Here is a 21,566-nt window from a genome sequence, read left to right on the forward strand (position 1 = left end):
ATTTTGCTACTGTTATGAACCGGGCTACTCCTGTGAAAGGGTCGTTCGCCCCCCCATGTTGAGAACCACTGGCGTAGACTGTGAGTCCTGTGAGCTACTTTCTTTCTGTGTCTTGGTTTTCCTTCTATCTCCTTGGACCAGACAAGGAGAGGGGCCAAGCTTGGGAGCGCATCACCGTTTTAACTCAGCTTTGTTGTCTAGTTTGTAAAGCAGTGGCAAACACAAGCACTGAACCGAGGAGAATGAAGGGTCCTCTCAAGGCAAAGGGGCCCTGAGAGCAAAAGAAAGAGACAGAAAAAAACATTATTTTAACTGACTGAGGAGTTCAGAAAGCATGTGGAACAATTTAATGGGGTAGAGTAGGGACGGGCGTGACAAAGCCCTTGTGGTGAGAATATACCCACACAAAGATGCAGGCCTACACAGTGATGTCACGTGCACTTTGTCAGTACCTCGAACGTGAGGTACGTAGGGCTCTCTGCCTCCGAGACATGTGATTTGTCAGAGGGGCCTGCACTGTGTCGGTGCCTGGATCTGAATAGGACACTTACCTTTGAGATAGTCGCATTGTCCGTCACCGATTCAGCCCCTGCACCTGAGACTAGGCCAGTCTGCAGCACAATGCGGCCAATGTGGGATAACCAATAGCGGTGCAGCTCATGTTAGGGCGGTGTCTGTTGAGAATTACGTTCCTGTGCTGACTGTATGTCCCCGACCTACAATCCGGCAGTTACAGAATACTGCAAGTGGCGACTTCAAAGAGCCAGGCTTTGTGACCACTGCCCCGAATTTAGAGAGATTCTAGAGAGTTCCATGGACCAATGATCTCACCTCTCTGCGATTGCTTTTATTTGCTTGATACTGCGACTCCCATCACTCTGCCCCCTCAGGATGATGCTGAAAGACGGGTCCTAAAGCAGCCCCTCCCTCCCTTCTCTCCACAGAGTGACCTGTGAAGACTGGTAGTAGGGAGTGCCTGGGAGCTCGCAAAGAGCCTTCTCTGGCCTGAGAAAATGGAAAACTGTAGACTCTCCTGGCATCACTTTAAAGCAAGATCCGAACTGGAGAGGCCAGGGAGGATTGGATCTTTCCAATCAAGGATGATGCATTAACCTACAAGATGTTATTTTTTTTCTTAATGTTTTGTTTTGTGTTTTTGTTGTTGTCTTGTTTTTTGTTTTTTTTTTCTGTCTCTCATTCTCCCTCCCCTGGCCATGTCCCGCTCCGTCCCGCTTGCTGTCCCCGCCCACCTCCACAGGCGAGAAGCCGCACCAGTGCAGCATCTGCTGGCGCTCCTTCTCCTTAAAGGATTACCTTATCAAGCACATGGTGACACACACCGGGGTGAGGGCCTACCAGTGCAGCATCTGCAACAAGCGCTTCACCCAGAAGAGCTCCCTCAACGTGCACATGCGGCTGCACCGCGGGGAGAAGTCCTACGAGTGCTACATCTGCAAAAAGAAGTTCTCCCACAAGACGCTCCTGGAGCGGCACGTGGCCCTGCACAGCGCCAGCAACGGGACCCCTCCCGCGGGCGCCGCCCGAGCTGGCCCCCCCGGCGTGGCAGCCTGCACGGAGGGCACCACCTACGTCTGCTCCGTGTGCCCGGCCAAGTTCGACCAAATCGAGCAGTTCAACGACCACATGAGGATGCACGTGTCCGACGGATAAGTAGTCTTTCTCTCTCCCTCTCTCTCTCTCACGAACCAAACGACACAACAAAGAAACAGACACACACACACACACACAAACACACACACACAAAGCTACGGCACTAGAGTTTAAGAAATGTTGCGGTTTTGTTTAACTCTCCGTTTCGGTTTGCGTCTCGTTTCATTTTGTACTACATGAAGAACTGTTTTTTGCCTGCTGGTACATTTCCGGAGGCTCGGGTGAACCGTCGTTTCCCCCGGCTCCCTTGGATGGTGGCCTTAAGGCCTGGTAGTGCGTCAAGAGGTCCACTGGTTGGATCTCTAGCTACTGGCCTCTAAATAACAACCCTTCTTTACAAAAAAAAAAACAAAAAAAATTCTTTAAAAAAAAAGTTAAAAAAAATTTTTTTTCACTTGTTAAGAGCACTACAAAAATATATAACAAAATCTCAAAGGCCTACTGTCTTTAAGTACACCGCTTGCAGTGTTTCAGTGGACATCTTTCACAATTCTGGCCACTCGGACTTTACAGTAACCAGTTAAAACTGTGGAATATCCCTTCTGGTTGAAAACCCAGAGGAAAGGCCCTGCTGTTTTCCACCTACCACTTTGTCTGTTTTCATAAAAGGGCTGTGGGCGTGGGCAGTGGGTGCGTTGGGTGTGGGGAAGGCGAATGTCAGACTGCTCTCCCAGACTCTGCTCCCGCCCTGCACACAAGGACCTGCCTCCCCGGCGCGTCCCCCTTCAGCAGCAGCCCGGACGACTTGGACAAGCAACAAGCAACAGTGGCTATCGTATTTATTCAGTGTCTTCGCTGAGCCCCAGCCTCAGCACAATCAAGAGGGACTTTCATGAAGGGCAGGAATACAGATAAAACAAAGATATCCGAGGTTTGCACCTACATTTCTAGGTACAAGAGAAGGATTATTTCCAACAATCTTTGCAAAAAAAAAAACAAAACAAAAAAAGCATCAGGATATATTCTTGTGGAAGAGAATAAGAAAGAAATGGAGGGTGGGGGGGAATAAAAAAAAGTTCTCGAGGCTTTTTTAATTCAAAATTTTATAGAGGGGCAAAAGTGATGTTTACCAGATAGAATGCTGATTTTTTTAATATATTTACAACAGTATTTGTGTAAAAAAAAACAAAAAAGTGAGATTGTTAAAAGTAAGGTTTCCTTTTTGTTTGTTTTACTTTTTTGTTTCCTTTCGGTTTTGCGTACACTGCCACCAATCCCTTCTCTTTTCTTTTATTTCACACACACATATATCTATATATATATATTTTGGTAAGTCAAGACTGTTAAGGTTAGCGATCCTGCTTCCAGATAGAGAGAATAAAAGGCAACTAAAGTTATATTTGAAAGAGAGGAAGGATATTTTCTTCATATTTTTTTTAAATTTTTCTTAATTGTTATTATTTTAAGTAATGCCTGAGTTGATAAGGGCCTCCTGTGACCCGCCTATCCCTGCTGTAATTTGAATTGCTGCTTTGTATTTTGATATGTAGTTCTTTGACTTAGCAAAAGCTTAAGTTGCTCCACTGAATTTTTGTTGTTGTTGTTGTTAATTGATCCATCTAGAATTTCTGTTCCTTTTCATTGGAGGCACATTATCTTTCAGAAACCGATTTATTGCTTCTCCAAAAGTTCACTGAGATCTGATGGTTCTAGAGTTTCTATGAACATTCTTCTTTTCTTAGCTGCAACACTAGTAGTCTAGAAGTGGGGGGACGGGGGTCTTTTCTTCTGTGGCCCGCCAGCAGGGGGCATGCTCAGCGCTCTGCCACACCCCTCACCCTTCAGAACTCTAAGAAGGCCTCATTGTCCGGACGAAGCCTGGTCCAAACCCAGAGGCATCGATGCCAAAATTACTCTCTCATCCTTTCAAAGCATCGCCTTTCCGGCTCGGTACTCCAGGAGTGAGAAGGCTAGCCAAGGCGGCCACTCTTTAGATGGTGTCTCAAGCACTGCTTTGGTGGAAAGGTTATAAGAAAATTAGTAAAAATCCCCCAGACACCCACATCCGGGATCTGAAAGGCCACCACAACCATTTCGTCACCGGCAGCGCCCCCTCCCTTCCTAGTTGGGGCTCTCTCCTGCAGAGGGCTCATCACTGACACGGCTCCACCCGAGACCCTGTCCGGAAGGGACTCCAAATCAAACGTGGGGATTCTCACTCTGAGAATGATTCCACTGTTGGGCTTATCTAAGCAAACTTAAGGGGGAAAGTGTATCTTTAAATAGAGAAGAAACACCAAACTATCACTTTTAAAATGAAGGAAAAAAGAGCGTTTTAGTTTCAAATAACTTTGCATTTTAATTTCATTTTCCTGTCAGTGTTCTATTTACAAAAAGCAAGCAAACAAACAAATAAACAAAAACTGTGCAGCAAATGAGGGGGAATCTTCCAAGGCAAGCAATTCGCTAATGACTAACTTGGTTTTATTCGTTTAGTGTGGGCATTTGGCTAACGTGGATCTTTTCCGCCTGTTTTCCGTGCTGTAGGGTCGGGTTAGTGCCACCCGAGGGGCTGTGGCTTTGATTCAGCTTAGCTGGCTTTAATGCAACAGGTGTTTCCCGGAAAGCTCTCAGGTGTAAACTTGGATGGCGACTTATCACCAGGAGTGATTTCTGAAAGGATCCCCGTCAAGATCCGCATCCTAACTGGACTTGTTTTAAAAGTTGTTAGGAACTCACTTCAGGAATAAGAGGAAGCTTAAGCCCATTCCTCTAACGTTAACTTTGTTTTCGAAAATAGCCATGCTGTAAATTCTGTAATGTTTCCGCTTATCACCAATAGAGGGCGAGTCGGTTAATTGACCGTGTCACGGGATAGTCGGGATATCCTTTTTTCAAAACCAATCTATAAAATAAAGACGAGCCTGGAAGCCACCCATTAGGAACTAGAGTTTTTTAAACGTTGAGGAAACTGACAGGAAGTCACTCGGCACATGTCACAAATGAAAGGAGGACAGAAGCCACTGTTAACGTTTTTGGATTAAAAAAAAAATTACTTGACAATTGCCCCATTAAAAGAGTGTCTTTAATCACACCCCAGCAGAATTGATAATAATTCCGGAAAAGAAGTGCTATTTCAGGCCACCTTTAGCGATCTGCTGCTCAACCCTCAGAGAGACCCATTTACCTACCTGCTGATTTGCCATCTAAAAGGTTAAGCAAGGGGGATAAAATCCACCTTTTGTTGCATTAGCAAACATGTAGGGGGAAAGTTCCAATGTAGATGGAAACGCCTGATGCGCAACCTTTCCTTGCCGAAGAGCCATTTCTCTCTCTCATTCTGATTCTTGGAGCTGTCCAGCCAGCCCCCCCACCCTGCCCCACCGAGCATCTCCCCAACCGACACCAGCCGCAGATTGCTCTCCCCAGAGGGTCTGACAGGGGCGCCACCTAGAGGAGCAAGGGAATTGCTGTGGGGCCACTAAGGTGCAGCTTTCCAAACTGACGTGATTTCTCAGAAAGCAAGCTAACCTGCACCTCCTTCGGAAGAAGAGAGATGCTGTTAGTTTGGCTTCCTTAGCCTGCAAGTCAAACAACTGCAACATCTTGGGAAGTACAGAAGCAAAGTGCTTTGAGAGCAGAGGAAGGGCATCGGTCCTTTCTTTCCATTGGTAGCAATTCTGCCATTTTCTCACATTTGGAATTCCATGCTAGATAGGGATAACATAATCCCTTTAATAATCATGATAAAACTCCCACCATCCAGGAAAAAAAGTAAACGCTAAGTAGGAGGCAAATATCCCAAATCGTAGACCGCTTGGAAAGAGTACAGGGAGCAAGAACTGATATGAAAGTAACTTTTTTTTTAACAGCAGTTCTCAAACTAAATTTGTTTAACAAGGAAAAAAGTCAAAGAGAAGAACTATCTCAGTGTAGTTGATGACAAATGAACTTATCCAGGACTGAGAGCATTGTTGGTCGCATCTTGGTGCTCTCCTTCCCTGTTAAAGCATCAATATTTATACTCACCAAAAGCCCTCAAATCAGTAAACTATAATTTTTTTAAGGAATTTATCACATGATCCGATTCAGATTTGTCAATGAGAAAAGATTAAGAAACATGCCAGGCAAGCAAATCTGTTGACTTAAAGTCTTTGAATCCGATATTTTTTACTACTGATTTTGAGTTAAATATTTTGTCTCCTTATAATAGTTTTGTAGACTTTTCCCTCCCAAACATCCTAACCTGCTAGCAGCAGGTCTTCCACATCCAGCGAGCCAGCCTGCTCTTGTTCCGGCTGCCGTCCCTGGCTTCTTCTTAGCCATCTTCAATGTCCTGTTGGCTCCCGAGCTCCGAAAAAACCTGGGTCGGCTTTGTTTAGAAATCATAGAGGTTTTACATTGCGTCATCCAAATACCCTGTAAAGGATAGGAAGGCCCTTTCCCAACCCAGCAGCAGTGGAAACGTGTGTGTCCCGTCAACGGAGAGAAAGGACATCCTGCCAGTGTGCATGTTTTCTGTGGGTCCTAGTGCCTTGACCTACAGGCACGTCCAAGTCATAAGTGCGCCCGCGGTCTCTACCCAGCCCTTGCCCAAATCAGTGGTTTCCATCGTCCCAGAGGCTGACCCTGAGGTGTCAGCCCTCTACACCAGCTCTCAGACACCCGAGAGGACCCACGGGCTCCTATTTCTTAGTGAGGCCCCTCCAGGATGTTCCCAACACCTGTTGTCCTCAGGAAAGGCAGGCTGGAGGTAGATCTGGCAGGCGCTGTTGCCGCAGAAACGGGGGTTGAACTAGCCAAGGCTGGGGCCAGGGGGATGTTCTGCAGGGAAAGTTTCAGCTCACGGAGTCCAGAGAACAAAAGGGTTGAGAGATGTATTCAGCACCCAACAATACTAAACCCAAAGCATCCAACTGCGAAACTAGAAATTTTGGCAAGGGGCATTTAGCAAAATCTCCGGGCTTCTCCGTGGTGAAGGTTTTCAGACTTCCTTTTGAGTGGTTCTGGCTCTGAGAAACCCCTTTACTCAGAAGAAAGAAAGAAATTCAAATGGCCAATTTTATCCTCCAAAAAAAAAGAAAATTTAAAAAGGAACATAGAACACGAAAGAAAGAATCACATGATTTGATGACAAACAAAAGAGAGGGTGCACTCAAATTTCAATAGACTCCCTAATTCCACAGTAAAAGGCAAGGCAAACCAGGGCCTCCCAAGTCTGGGAGACATTGCTCCTGCGGAGGCGAGAGTGAGCTGACCCGGCCGGTTCTGTCTGGGCTCCAGGTATCTTTGTGGCTGGGAAGGTGGCAGCAGCCTCCCCCTTTCTGTTTCCATGAAAGGACAGGACTGTTCTCTACGGTGCCCAGGAAATAGCTGATGTTGGGGCAAACTCTCCAAAGCCATCTCTCCAAGGTGCTGAGGCTGCAGATGGACACAGACAGAGGGCCAGAGAGCTCTTGGTCTAGAGAAAGAATGTTTTCATATCCCCACGGGGTCTCGGTGTCGAGTTGCCATTTCTGACCCTGCTTTAACCTTCACCGGAAGCAAGACCCTGGTGACTGTGTGTTTTCTGTAAACACAGACTGTGAAAATCAGCCAAAAGCTTCCTCTAGCACTAGGTCTCAAAGCGACCAGCCTGACAAAACACCCCAAAGATGTTCCTAAGTCTCCGCAGACTTTTCCCCTCAGGCGCACCGAGTTCGTAGCCAGGTCGCCCAGGAACGTCACGTCAACATTAGCAGATCCAAGAGAAAGGTCATGCGACAGTGGGGTCCGAATCCTCCCTTTCTAGAGGGAAGAAGTAGATGAGGGCCGCACAGCCGAGTTCTTTCCCAGCGCCGTGCATCTCCTCATGGAACATGGGGCAAAACTGTTGAATGAGAAAGATTGTCCTACAACCAACCAAAGCACCTGTCATCCCAGTGGTTTCCTCTGGCCCAGTCACCTGGTGCCCTATGAATGGAATACGGACAGAATGGAATCTAAGCTCAGGTGACCTCAGTTCAGATCTGTTCTCAAGAAAGGACACATAGCAGAAAATGAATGGCTTTAAGTCGGAAAGCCCAGGAAAGGGGACAAAAGGCACGGAAACTGGAAAGGTGTGGAGACATGAACACACTGCTTTTCTGATATCTGCACTATTATGAAAATGAATCACAGGGACCAGGGAACCATGGATTTGTAGGGAGATGTCTGCACATGTCCAGAACTGGCTGTTCTTGGATGGTAGCTACAGTTTCCTGTCCTGTTTTCAAGACATAGGTCTGGGCCCTATATAAAGTAGCCATCATCTTAGGTGGATCCCATACAATAAATCACAGGCCCTTGATTTGCTAGTTGTAAACATTTCCTGAATAGGGAAGAAAATCTCAACAAAAGCTTGCTTTCCACATACGGTGTGTGTTTCTCAGCTGCCTGGGTTTCGAAGGGCATCTGGCTAAATTGATGATTCTGTTTCCGTGCAAGCTCACAATCTGCAAGTCTTCAGTGAAAGAGCATAATCTGAAAATCCTAGGCAAACCCGACGACAGTCCCAGCTCGGAGGGCAGCTAAATAGGGTGCTACTAACCCCTCTTTTAAGTTCGTTGGGGTTTTTTGGGTTCCAAATGCCCCGATGGGATTCCGAAAGTCCCAGGACAACTAAAGCCCCTAGAGGAGACGTGTGTCGCTCCCGAGGCGAGGGAAATTTACTATTTGTCCGGCAAAACCACTGCAGCTGGTACTTCGATTCTTGTCATGAGAAGGGACCTACCCTGATCAGTGTCTCAACTGCTGTCCAAGAAGTTCTGCAAATGAGTGTACACCTGGTGTGTATGCACTCCATGTGAGGTGCTCTCAGGACAAAGCTGTTCCCTACTCGTGTTCCCCAGAGACGAGGCAGACTCTGGAACTCCTAGTTACGAGCCAAAGGTCTCTCACATTTCACATATCTGCTCTGCCCTGTTGCCTTAGTGGGGTGCGTCCATGCCACCGGCTGTCTGTGATCATCAGGCTTTGGGGCATTCTGAAGGAGCCCAACCATCAGCCCTGTCTATGTAGTCCCTTTCATGAGAAACTTGAATATGCTTGTGTGGAGTAGAGTCCGCGTGACAAACCATACTTCTATTGGAGTTTCTGTGTGGATGTGCATGCATGCAAGCATGCTCACTTCCAGTCCGGGGGGTGGGGTGTGTGCCCCTCAAGCTAAGCACGCACAGACAGAGGTCTTAGTGCGTAGATACAGTTGCCTCTTCCCACCACTGTGCCCAAGTCTTGTGGCTTCCCACTCTTGCTTTTTAGTCAGGTTTCCGAGTTGGGAGAAACATAGGCAGCTTGTTGGATCCACAGCAAACCCACCATGACAGACAGTTTTCCTCCAGAAGAAGGTGGAAGAGAATACTCCACGGGCAAGCGGACAAGAGGGACCAGCAGTCTGGGGCACCTCACAGGTCCCCTATGGGGAGGCAGACCAGGCTCGGACGCATGTGGGCCGGAGCCATGGCAGGGCTGAAAGACCTGGATTGCTTTCCTGTATGCAGCCCGGTATAGGAGTGCACGCACGCCTGTGCACACACAGGCACGCAAGCGTGCACACAAGCAGGTCTTTCTCTCAAGCGAACGCTTCCTTATCCTTTCTGCATCTGCAGGATATCACCACAATTCACAAACTGTGTCTCCTGAAACCAATGTGGCCTTTGCCGAAGTCTTTCCAGGAGTGGGTTGTTTACCATGTCTAGTAAACCAATAGACTATCATCGGGAGAGTGTTTTTTTTGTTTTTGTTTTTTTGTAATCTCCTAAGAATTGATGGCTCGTGTCCATCTCAAGCGTGAAGTAGAGTGCCGCTCTCGTGTAATATACTGCATGGATGGATCTGGCTCTCAGAGCTGACTCGGAAGGCTTGTGGTCTGGGAACACACAGCCACATTCAGTTTCCTCTCTCCTGTGCCCTTCTCTTACTAGATAGATGGCCGGTTATTTTTTATGACTTGTAGGTGATTTCTGATTTACAGAATGGAGAGGACATTTTCTTTCCGCTCCTATTTTGGCGACTCTTTTCCTTCCCCCAGTAAGGTTACTTAACAGTTGTAATTTTGTCTTCATTATTGTTTTTAAAAAGTGTATATTGTCTTTCTATATCCAAAAGAAGTCTGTGACTGTAACCATAGGTATTTCTTTTTACTGGAAAAAAAAATGAGGTGTTTTTTTTGTTTGTTTGTTTTGCTTTTTTAATTAACAGTACTAGTGACTTTGTGTGAATATGAGTTACTATTTAGGTATGCTTAAGTACAGTACACTACATTGCAGTATTTCTGAAACCTAGAACATACACATATATAACAACTCTATATTGAAATATATATTACATTATGTTCATTTAACTTTTGAATCTGCCTATGATCATGAATTGATTGAAATATTATTTCTTTGCATATATCACCCGTCACCAACCTGCTACAGTTAATCTGATGAGGTTAGGAAAAATCATTACTGCTCGAGTTTGCGTTTCATATTATCAGCTTCAGTATTGTCTTTGCAGAATTTTAGGATTTTTTTTAAGCTCAGACTTAGAAAATGTAGGAAAGTGAAAACTTTTTTTTTTTGGCGTGGCCAATACAAAGCAGTTCATATTCAACGTGATCTTGTTTGGTGGACCCTGTCAATATCTGAGGATCAAAAGAAGTGCATCTGAATGTATCTGTCATCTTCCCTCTAGGACTGTCACTGTCTGTACCCGCTTCGTAAAATGTGACGGAGGGGCTGCTTCACCTCCACATGTGCTGACCCCCAATTAAAAGCTACCTTTCAACGGGCTGTGCTGCCGAGCAGCGTGAGGCCGGGGACTGCCTGCCTGTGTCCCAACTCTGTTTCCAAACGTTGACTTGAGGCCCCTTCTTCACAGGCGGCTTCTCTTCCTGGTTTCGGTATGCAGATAACTGTTTCAACTGGTCTTCAGTGTCCCTTTTGAGGCAGCGTGGCAAGGGCATTCATTTACCTAGGAGACTGGTGTCAAATACCAGGCCTTAAAGGGACTTTGCCAGGACAGAAGTGGCGAGAACTAGAACACAGAACATAGGCTTCCTTTTACTGTCATTCTTTTTTAATCTGCGGGACCCATCAAAGGTTGGCCCTTGGCTATCTGGCCATTGTGACTTTGGGGCCCGCTATGCTGGGGACTTGGTGCTGTCTCTTCTTCAGAAACCAGGCAGCCCGGCATTCCTAACAAGAAGTGCTTTTTGCTCGGATTTCTGGATCCGAGATTCTTTACTTTCCCTCAGCAGCTCAGCTCAGTGCCTGGGAAACCTCCCAACTGGATAAACCGTGCATGCACCCGGGGTGCCCAAGACCAGTCTCGCTCCCTCTGCGGGGCCCGCAAGCACAAGACAAACGAAACAGTTGTTCAGAGCCCTTTCCCCGTGGCCCCGTCCTGAAGGCTTCTCAGTGCAAACAACAGGTTCCAATCAGTTTTTCTTTTCTAGGCCTGTCCCATTCCGGTGTGGCTCTCTGGCTAGTCTCTAGGTTTTCTGGATCAAAGCTCAACTCATCCTCGGTCCAGTTAGGAAGCCAGGCACTCAGTAAAGAATTCCCTGCTGTGGTCTTTTTGGAAGGCCCTATTCGTGACGCCTAAGAGCAAAGTCACCAATCTGTTTCTCAACCAGCCATGTCAGCAAAAGGTCTGTCTACTAGGCAGGCGTAAATGTGACAAAAGTGTAAGTGGGGTGGTGGCTTTTCCAGTGATGGTAGAATGTCAAATTCGAATCCGCTGTTTTCCTCTTGCCTTGTTCCCATTGCGGGCCCTTTATTCTTCCTCTCTCTCTGAATTGCCTGTTGTGCAAATCGCCATTCCCCGAATCTCTAAGAAGGAGCTTCCTGTGCGCCTCCCCGCCCCACTTGCAATGTCCTGGACGGTTCCGTCCGTTGAAGAATCTGGAGGGACTAAGCTCAGAACCCGGAGACTGTAGGCAGAGGGAAGCAGGTCTTCATAGTAACTTGAGCTTTTGCACGTTACCCATATTTGTTTGTGAGTGAGGCGACCTTGAGTCACCATTTGAACTGTCATCTGCACTTTCCGAGGTCACTAGTTCATTTTCATCTTCATATTCGTCCAATAGGGAAACAGAAAAAAAAATTTCTACAGTGTTTGGGTTGTTTTTTTTTTTTTACTTTAAATACCACATTGTTCCGATTCCAGAGATGAGGAGACCAATTCTGGAGGAGGAAGTTAAAAAGAGAACGAGGACATCAATGTCGGCGGTTTCGTTCCTGCTAAGACTTAGCCAAATGGCGCGTTTACCAGACAGTCGATTTCCAGGCCTCTGAAGAAAGTGGTGCCATTCCAAAATGATGTTGAGAACCTCTCGAGCCTCCGTGAGCTTTTCTCAAATAAGCAAAGCCACTTGCACAAACACGCTTCAGGAGACAACTAGCGAGACTTGGGTCATGCACTACATTTCCCAAAATAATCGTTCCGTGGTTTAGAGCATTAAGCAATGGTTGGCAAAAGAGCGGAATAACCCATGAAAGGTTCTAAAGTGGCTGTTCTCTAATCTGAGGTTGCTGAGATACAAACTTCCTCTGTATTCAAATAAACCCCCAACGTGGTGCACTTCACCCCCCTAGTCCTTAAACACTAACCGGGCCATTTTGTCATCGAGATAGGTCTCAGGCTAATGTATTTTCAATAATGCATTGATCCTTTGCAGATTCTTACCGCGTTCCCCTCACAAACGCCCTGTCCAGTCTCTGCGTGACTACCAGTCCACTGCTCTTCCCACCACACTGTAGTTATTGCCTGTCAGCTCCTAAGGACCCCCTCCTGTAGCAGTCACCGTACTACCTGGGGCTGAATCTTTAGGGGGAACCTTTCACTTATCGCTTTACCCCTTGATAAACAGGCAGGATCAACTTTTTAATAGAAGCGCATTCTGCATGTGACTTGAGGCTTGACCCAACTTGGGTTTTCACCAAACCTGTTCATCACATCAGCCCTGGTGCCCGTGCACAGAAGTGCCAAAGCCTTCCAGAGGCATGCACCCAGCGGGACGCCAATCGTTCCGCAATTGTCCATACTGCTTCTCCCATCGGGGTCTTAACCCTCGCGCTCTCTGAATCAGCCCATCGCCTTCTCTCCTGACCACCCTGACTCCCGTGTCTTCATCCGCAGTACCCTTCTCCTCAGACTTCTAAGATACGGTCCTTGGAGCGTGGACTAGGAGAGGGCCCCGTTCTGAGAAGCCCCTCCTGGACCAGTGAAAATCCCGAGGATTTCTCCACGTTGTGTCTTAGCATCATCCCTTCTGGGTCCCCAAGCAGACGCCAGCCCGAGCGCTGTGTCAATCTCACACGAATGCCGCAGACCGCGGAATGTCCTAGAGCCGCCGGGCCGTGCTGTTCTCATCGTCCCCGAGCCTCGGGCTTTTCCAGGCTGACACCTGTCAGGAGCCCCAGAGGCCGAAACAGCGAAGAAAGCTGCAGTCCTTTGGACAGAAGCATTCTAGGCTCTCTTAGGAGGAGAGGGAGTTTTCTTTGGCATGCTTTCTCAGAAAAACCTTGCCTTCCCCACATTTCAGCGAGTCCGCGTTCCATTTCACAGCTCGGTAGGTTTAGGATTTGCAAATAGAGCTTGGGAAATGCTCTGAGTTGAAGCTGGTAGCAAACCAGTCTCCAGGCTGCACTGGACGCGAGGACGGGTGTGCACACATGCAATGCCTGTCGAGAGAGTGAAGCTAGCAGGGCAGCAAAGGGACAATTCCTTCACGCATGAAAACGGGCTTGCTCTCTGTAAGCCTTGGTGTAGGGGTCAGTTCTTTTTCAGAAACCTAAAACTGGAGGACTAGGTGCTCTATGAAAGTTTGTTTGATTTCTCTGCTTCCCTTGTTTCCTGTTTCTTCTCAAGGTAGCAGAAGATTTTGACTCTCTTCGACTGCCAGACTTCCTGCCCCTACCATGTCTCCATGTTGAATAATGTCGAACGCAAGCCTACCTTCCCACCGCTGAGCAGTCTTTTTAAGATGAAAATCGTTAGGTTCTTGTCCTAATAGCACGCGCAAGCTTGGACGAAGTTCTGTGTGAGGGGAGAATCATTACAATAGCTCCTCCTTGTGAAATCAGGCCTCTGTACCCAACGGACAGGCCTGGGCCCCAAGTGGGACTGGCTGCAGATGAAGACCATTGCTTCCTTGCTTCTTTGTGGCATAAGATTGGGAATAATTACTTTAATTGCCGTAAATATCTCTTTGGATATTTCTTATTGATACCTAATGCAAAATACTACCCCCCCCCCCAAAAAAAAGATGCTATTAAAATGCCAAAACCAATTCATCTGAAGAAGCCTAGCCTGAGGTCTGCCTTACCTGGTAAACATGCCGCTCCCTACTGGTTCCCGGGGACCCCTGGGCACTCGAAGGCGCTAGTAACTTCCAGGAGGTCAGCAGTGCACCCCAGCCCGTCAGCCATCTATACCCTTCCACCAAGGGAGAAACAGCCAGCCAATCAGAAACTTAGAGGGGGAACAAAAGGAAATTGCCGGTATGTCACTTGAAAGCATACTGTTTTCAACTCAACTTAAATTAAAGATAGCCTGACATCCTTTTTATAACCTCCTTTTGTGCTGTAATTTACATTCTTCGCTCAATCTTTGAGGCAATTGAAATGTACAGGTGAACGGAGGAGAAGCGAAGCTGGCAACTCGGGAAGGACAGGGGACAATGTGCTGTGACTCACTGCGATACTGTTCTGCATCCCTAACACCAGTTCTTGGAGCTACCGTGAGAGCATGTTAGTACCACCCACCCCTTGTCATTCCTGCCCATCTCTGACTAGAACAGTTCCAAGAAGTAATACATTAAGATAACCTCCCTTCTTTGTGATTGCAGCCTTCTCCCATGCTGTCAAATCCATACAGAACAATTGTAGAACCGTTCGGCTGCTCCTCCACCCCAGCTGCTCTCCGGGGCACAAGAGGAGCATGCAGAGGAAACTATAGGGGAAAAAAGATGGTTTAAACTTTATAGAACATTTAGTCCTCTCCTAAAGTGCTTTGTGTATGTTCACAGTAGGGGTGATTTTGAAAAACAAGCCTAGATGTGCTGCTCCTGCGCTCCTCGGGACAATCTTGATTTGGAACCTGCGGTAGACTTGTTAGGAGAAGGTTCTGAAAAGGTCTTTTCAGCAGTTGTACTTCTTTCTTGGTCCGGTTGCTTTGAATCGGGTTTCCAGAGAGGGCTGATGATTCCGATCCACTATAATGTAGTCATCCCCTATCTAATTAAAATTGTTTTTTGTACAGGGCTTGAAGGGACTGTGGTCTTCAGATCAGATGAAAGTGGGGTCTCTTACTGATCCCTTTCATGATAAACAAAGGCAAGAAGCTGATTTTTTTTTTAAAGAAACCTCCATAACAGCTTTAGGTTTTACACTACTTCAAATGTGCTGGCCCCGCTATGCCAAACTCTACTGTCCTCCTGAGATTTCCAGCTTGCAGGTGTGCCTATAAACAGACAAGCAGATTCACATTGGAATGAGTTACGTAACCCAGACAAGCTGCAGCGCCAGATCCTTGTAGATTATCACATACAAAGCATTTCTCCCGAATCACTCAGTACCGCCACATCCCAGACAGATTCTAGATTAAGGAAGAGGGAAGACAGAAGCTCCAGGACATATCCTACCACAACGAATGTTACACTTTACAGAATAATCCAATAAGAGACACAGTGCAGTCCTTTACTTCTGAGGGAGTAATCCACTTTTATATGTAATGATTGTCCTTTCTGTATGCGTTTGTCATGGGGCTGTTTGCACCAGCTTGCGGTCTGTCATCCGGAGAGGGGCCTGGAGAAGGTCTATATATTGTAGATGTGTATCTATGTGTACTCTGGGGATGAAAAAGAAGATGGCTAGGGGAGCATGTGGCCCGGGCAAAGGTGCTCAGTGGAGACGGGCTCCTAAGGAAGGCCACATCCACCTCCTTTCAGGTGGCTGCCGCCCTCGCCCTGGACAAATGACTCATTGCACTCCTCAGAAATGCAAACCCAGACCTGTGCAGTTTAGGACCGTGTTTGAGAAAGCAAGCCGCCTTGATCGTTTTCTGTACCCATGCCCCTTCGCATCAGAGCCATCTGACACGATATAAGCCCCGTTAAATAAAACCCACTACTGACCTTTGCATTAAATAGCTATTTGCCTCTTCTAAAGATGTAACCCCTGGTTTCCACTTGATGACTCCCCTTTCTTTCCTGCCTATTGGCTTAATGTTTTACAGGATAATATATAGGTGCGAGCCAGTTGCTGTTCTCCTTTGAGCTAAAACAAACGGGCAACAACAGAGATGCCTCACAGAAGTGTGAGGTGGCGGTGGAATTCCCCACTCTTGTGGCACTGGTGACCTTTAGCAAGAGCTGTTTAGGGTGGAGCTTTGAGTTGTAAGAAGGCTTTTTCTCCCCCCCCCCTTTTTTTTTTGCACTAACTATGAGTGTACTGCATTGCACTACTGAAATGTATCTACTTGTGCCAGGAGAGAGTGTATAAGGTCCGGGAAAGAACGAAGCATGTGAGGAAACTAGGAGCATCACAGAAAGGGACGGTCCTCATCCTCATGCGTGGCCATAGCAGGGTTGGTGAGAATCTGTAGGATCAGGCGGAGAAGTCACCCTCCTGGTAGGACCTGTTCCCTTAAAATAAAGCATCTGGGTTAGCGCAGTAGAGTGAGGACATTTAAGGAGAACATTGCCCAGTATTGTTGCCAACTAAACTTGCAGTACAAGTTGCACATGTGAGGCAGCCCAACCCCTCGTGCAAGTCTGGACTCACCTTCCCCACAAGCCCCCTGTGGTGCTGTGTCTGCATCACTGCTGCCGAGGGAAGCGGTAAATGGTATGTCTCTCTGTCAACAACCAACCCTGTCATATTGGAGCTTCCCTGTCAGCCTGAACATGCTCTTTCTCTCTCTGGGTGAAACCTAGACCAGGCTAACCAAAGAGGAAGGTCATGCGTGTGCTAAAGTCCTTTAAGGTGACAGTAAGGGAACAGTGCAATAAACACTGAAAGCCAGTGAGGGGATGTGCTGCTTCTGAAACAAGCGAGGCCAACCTTGCCACCGGAGGCATGAGAGAAGGACTGAGCTTCATCTATCAGCCAGAGGACCTGAACAGTGCCTAAAAGTTTCATTTTGAGAGTGGTTGGATCTTCTGTCTCATTTTTCTTAGTTAATTCTATGTGTATGGCCTTTTTGAACCTGAGATCGAGTCAAAGGTTGACAGCCTCGGTAACTTTCCATCGAAGGGCTCTTGCCGCGCTAGGAAAGCATAAATTGTGGGGGTCATGACGACAAAAGACGGAAGGTGTGGAAGGACTCTTCCAGAATCCAAGGTGATGGCTTTGAGGATTCTAGATCAGTAGGAAAAGTTCACAATTGATTTTTTTCCTGACGACCGCCACGTGGCATGCCATCAGTTTGGAAGACTCTTAACTGAGGTGTCTTTTCTAAGATTACAGCACTGATATCTGTCTTTTCCCAAACTCACCCATATTAGCTGCCTATTTCTCCTCCCCACACATCAAAAACTGTACAGAGAAGCTGTCAGTCATGCTGGTCACAAAGCCGCCACTTAGCTTTCAGAACCAACTTAAGTGATTCCTTATGTGTTCAAAGCATTATTCCATGTTTCCATTTTAAATCGGCGGCTCTAAATTCAGAGCTCTGAAAAGGTACTTAGAGATGTGCATTGGGCAGGTACTAAGAGGATATTGGCTGGACAAAACCAAAGTTAGAAAGACAGGATTGACTTTTCGTCATGTGTTCACTCCTAGGATACTCCTCTTGGGGCTCTGGGAAACCCCTTCTTCCTTCCAACTTGTGCATAACCAATCAGTTCTATCACCAAAGACTTTCCTCCTCAGAGCCAGACTTCCTCTCTCCCCGACAAAAACTAATAATAATACAACAGGCTCAATGGACACGCTTTGGCGGCTAAAGGATGACACTTGGGCTTTCAATGTGTTCACAGTGGTATTGACAGGAGGTATTGCTATTAGAAGAGCTATTGAACTGTCTGTGACTTAGGGTTTGGTTAGAAGCTTAATAGATGGTGGGGTGGGGGGAGACCATAGTACTTGGCACTTGTAAGCTAGTTTTTAATAGAGGCATGCCTGGAGACTGATGGAGAGAGAGAGAAAAAAAACCAACCTCCATAGAAGAGAGTGAGCTGAGTCATTTAGAACCATACAAGTGTTACTGGAGAAAGCTGGGCCGCATGTCTCAGTATAGATGGTGCCCTGCCTGGCCGGAGGCAGCAGCAATGGCTGCTTGGGGTAAGGGAGTGAACTTAAGTGTTGAAGAAGTCATGGTCTGGTCTTCGTTCTCCAGAGTGGTGAAATTGTCCATGCCCGTGGCAGGGAAAATGCTCGGAGGCTGATCTGTTGTGATAGTGCCTTGTCGCAAGTACTAGATGAATAATTTGTTCAGTTCTGCTTTTCTGGACCGTTCCCCCCCGGGTTTCGGGGGGAGGCCTGAAGGACTAGCACTCAGAATGAAGGGATAGATTCTTGCTCCTGTACTGCTGTGATTCCACATTTGCACTAGATTCGAAACTCTTACTTAAACTGGAGCACGTGAATGAGAGAAAAACCAAGGACCGTTTGAAGTTAAGAAAAAGAAAAACAGAAGCAACATGCAGTATTTTCTGACTGATTCCATTTCCTTTTCGATTCCTCTTCCACAACTCCTCCTCCCCCTCCTTGCTCTGGCAATTGCTTTCCGTCTGTTGGCTACTTAGCTCAGCTCAATGGTGAAGTACCCATCACCCAGTGTTCGCTATTGGAAAGCGGCTCTGCCATCACAACATCCCATGCGCTTCATCATGAAACTCGGGGATGGGAGCTCTGCCTGACACCCCAAAGTTAGCCATGCCTGGATCGGTATCATATCAGAGCCAGCCTGTGACTAATCCTGTACTGTGTATCCAGAAAGAGGAGGATACCAGTGAATTGAAGAAAACAGAGCAGGGAGAGTGGTGCCCACAATTTGTCTACTTCTCTTCTTCGCCCCTTCTTTTTCTCGCCGCACCCCTATCAGAATTGTCTTTCATTTCCTATATTGTATGTCACCCGGAAAAGAAAACATTGGCTCCTTGGTTTCTCTCTTTACCAGCGGGATAGGGATTCCCCTGAAATTAAACACCATTATCATCAGCAGCTCCCCATTGGCCAACCAGTATCTCAAATGCTGTCCACTTAGTCTTGACCAGTCAACTAAAATAGCTTGAACGTGCTGACTGGCTCCAGCCAACTGTCCGCTTAATGTCATTTTGTTCCCATTTCCAAGGGAATGGTAAGTGAGCCTGTGGAAAGGTCGGAAGCAAGGACAATGTGTGGAGGGACAGCTTGTCAGGAGTCTGTGCTGTCCGAGATGTAACTTTTATACCTGTTTTTATTTTCATCTGTTGCCCTAATTATATTTCCTATTGTAATTGTGGTTATTTTTATAAGACTAGAATCCATTTGCTATGTCCATTTGAGTTTTTTCCCCATTTTCCCCACATGGATGCAGTACCAAGCTGTTAATAAACTATTTTTATTATATTATTAATATGTAATTCTACTGTAGACCAAAAATGTAAACACAAATTTGCATATTTTAAAGACATAGGGAACTAGTGAGTGGCAGACTAAGCGTTGCAGGAGCAGACGGGAGGGCGGGACTAGCCCGGCGGAGTCGGAAATCCAAGAGCAGTCTCACCAGTTCTTCACCAGTGCTTGCCAGCCACGCTGTCGTTGGGATGGTGTAGTTTGGGCTCCTTCGTGCTTATGTCCTTTGACTCTTGTTTGTTTGTTTTCTTTGACGTGATTGAGGTTGCACATCATGCTGTTTGGGGCAATGCCTGATTTTATTATATTGTACTTTTTTTTGGATCAGTCATTTCCTTTAGAAGGATGAGCAGGGGTTGGGGGAGATTTTACTCTGTTAATTTAAATTTTGTTTAATGCACTGGAAATAAGATTGGACACATTTCACTGTTTTTAAAAAAAATATCAAAAACCAAAACAAAACAATCACCCGTGAGGAAAAACCAGCAACCAAATAAGCAACAGGAGAAAATTTTCACAAGCTCTGAAAATTAAAAAAGAATTTGTTCTTTTGAGTTGTACTAAACACACATACCAAAAAAATACATCCCACGTGAAAGATAAATATCATCAAAGAAGGGAAATGTTTAAGACGCTGAAGAAGAAACAAAAAAGCCGGGGTCATGGGGTGGGGAGACCTTGTCACCACCCCATTCATGACCAAACCGGTTCTGTTAGTGGGTGGGGGTGGGGAGATTATGGAGGGACCCTCATTTCCTGTTATCCTTGGATTCAGCCCCATTTTGAGTTTTTTAAAATGGTGCGCTGTGTTGAGCAAGTGGCTTGTATGGAGGTATGTGTGCTGTACACGCGTGGACACGCTGCAGGCCTTTGACTGCCCGTGAGGTTCCCTCGTGGATGTGAGGACTCGCAGGGGGGCGCCCTCACTGAGGGGGACTGGAGGAGACTCCTTGGGGCCAGAGCAAATGCTAAAGAAGCGCCTGGATAGGCCTCGGCTCCCTTCTTCCTTCTCTGGCATTCTTAGATACCAACGGTGCCAACTAAGTAACCCCTCCAAATGCACAGTGTAAGGAAAGACAGATTGTTTTTTCCCCCGAGCCCACTGGCTGTTTTGTTTGTGTAATGTTTGCTGGGTTTTTCTGGTTTTGTTTTGTTTTCTGGTAGGGGTGGGAGTGGGTGTAACGTCACAATTCTAATCCAGTAATTGTTTTGCATCTTCGTGTTTTATGCAAAAACAGACATTGAAATCAATAAACAATTGTGCCCTAGACTGAAAGTTAATGTTTAGGAGAGGGGGAAAAAATTGTTGGAATTTTTTCTACATTTTTTTGTGAAGACTCTTTTTTGGAAAGGAAGGATACATATTTTTGTTGTGTAATATTTTCTATTTTTGAATGCATTTTATTGGTACAAGACTGTTTTTTTGGTGAAGACATTATTTAAAAAAAAAAAAAAGAAAAAAACTAATCGAAAAGTTTGCCCTTAAGGATATGCTGCAGTTTTGAGGTTAAAAATAAATAAATAAATAACTGATTCAAGATGCGTGTTAAAAGTTGGGAATATATTGTTGTTTTTGTAATTGTTACAAGAAGAAGTTTGTACCCACTGCTGTTTATTTTGTTTCAGAGGAGTAAGTAAAGGGATTGTTCTTGTTTTATTCTTTTTTTAGAGAAAAAAAAAGCTATTTATGAAATGTCAAAAACACTGGACTGTGAGTTTAAGTGTGGAAGCATTCTACCACCCTGTGTCTTCGACCAATTATGGGAAACCCCTTTTCTCTTCCCTCCCGCCTTAGCCTTGCCAAATGAGAACATAAGAAAGAAAGAAAGAAACAGACCAGGCCTCACAGCTGTCAGATGATCAAAGTCACCAATGCCCTGCTTGAATTTTCGTTGTTTGAAAAAATGTTGGAAAACCAAAGTTAAATTTGTTTCTGAAACCCCATGTCCATAGCCCCCCCCCACCCCTTTTTTGTCTGCCAGTTTTCTTTGCCTCTCTGCCTGGGAACATGGCCTTCTTAGAGAGGGGGGAGAGAGAGGGGGCAAGCCTGCCGCTGAGCGAGGCATCAAGGTGGTGACCTGAGAGTGGAGGTCTCACGCGGTAATGTGTGAGTGGGACTTCAGCCTCTCAGTGGGCAGCCACACGGAGCATCCCAAGAGGAGACTTCCACTCTGGAGGGCACACCCCATCGCGAGGCCTGAGAAGAAGGGGCCTATCTCCCTCACCTTCTGCTTCTAAGACCCTGCAGTTAGCACACTCTCTTGTTGGGGTTTGCCCACACCCCATGGGTGCAGAGCAAAGAACTGGCAGTCGGTGCTGTGAAGGCACCCCCGCCCCCAGCCTGTGGGATGGTCGGGCAAGGGGCCACCCAGCACAAGGGCTCCTGCCCCG

General features: G+C 46.5%; 1 protein-coding gene across 19 annotated transcripts in view; it reads left to right on the top strand.

Moving 5' to 3' along the window:
• ZBTB20 (zinc finger and BTB domain containing 20) overlaps positions 1-14,976 on the top strand; it is a 968,716-nt gene extending 953,740 nt beyond the window's left edge. For all 19 annotated transcript variants that reach the window (XM_075542488.1, XM_075542504.1, XM_075542495.1 and 16 more), the window contains one exon: positions 1,259-14,976. In XM_075542488.1, coding sequence (XP_075398603.1) covers positions 1,259-1,671 — 413 coding nt within the window. In that variant the 3' untranslated portion in view covers positions 1,672-14,976. The remainder of the gene's footprint in view (positions 1-1,258) is intronic.
• Positions 14,977-21,566: the final 6,590 nt, after the last annotated feature.

This window comes from Tenrec ecaudatus, chromosome 2, assembly GCF_050624435.1.
Source record: "Tenrec ecaudatus isolate mTenEca1 chromosome 2, mTenEca1.hap1, whole genome shotgun sequence".
In the NCBI taxonomy this organism is placed as follows: Eukaryota; Metazoa; Chordata; class Mammalia; order Afrosoricida; family Tenrecidae; genus Tenrec; species Tenrec ecaudatus.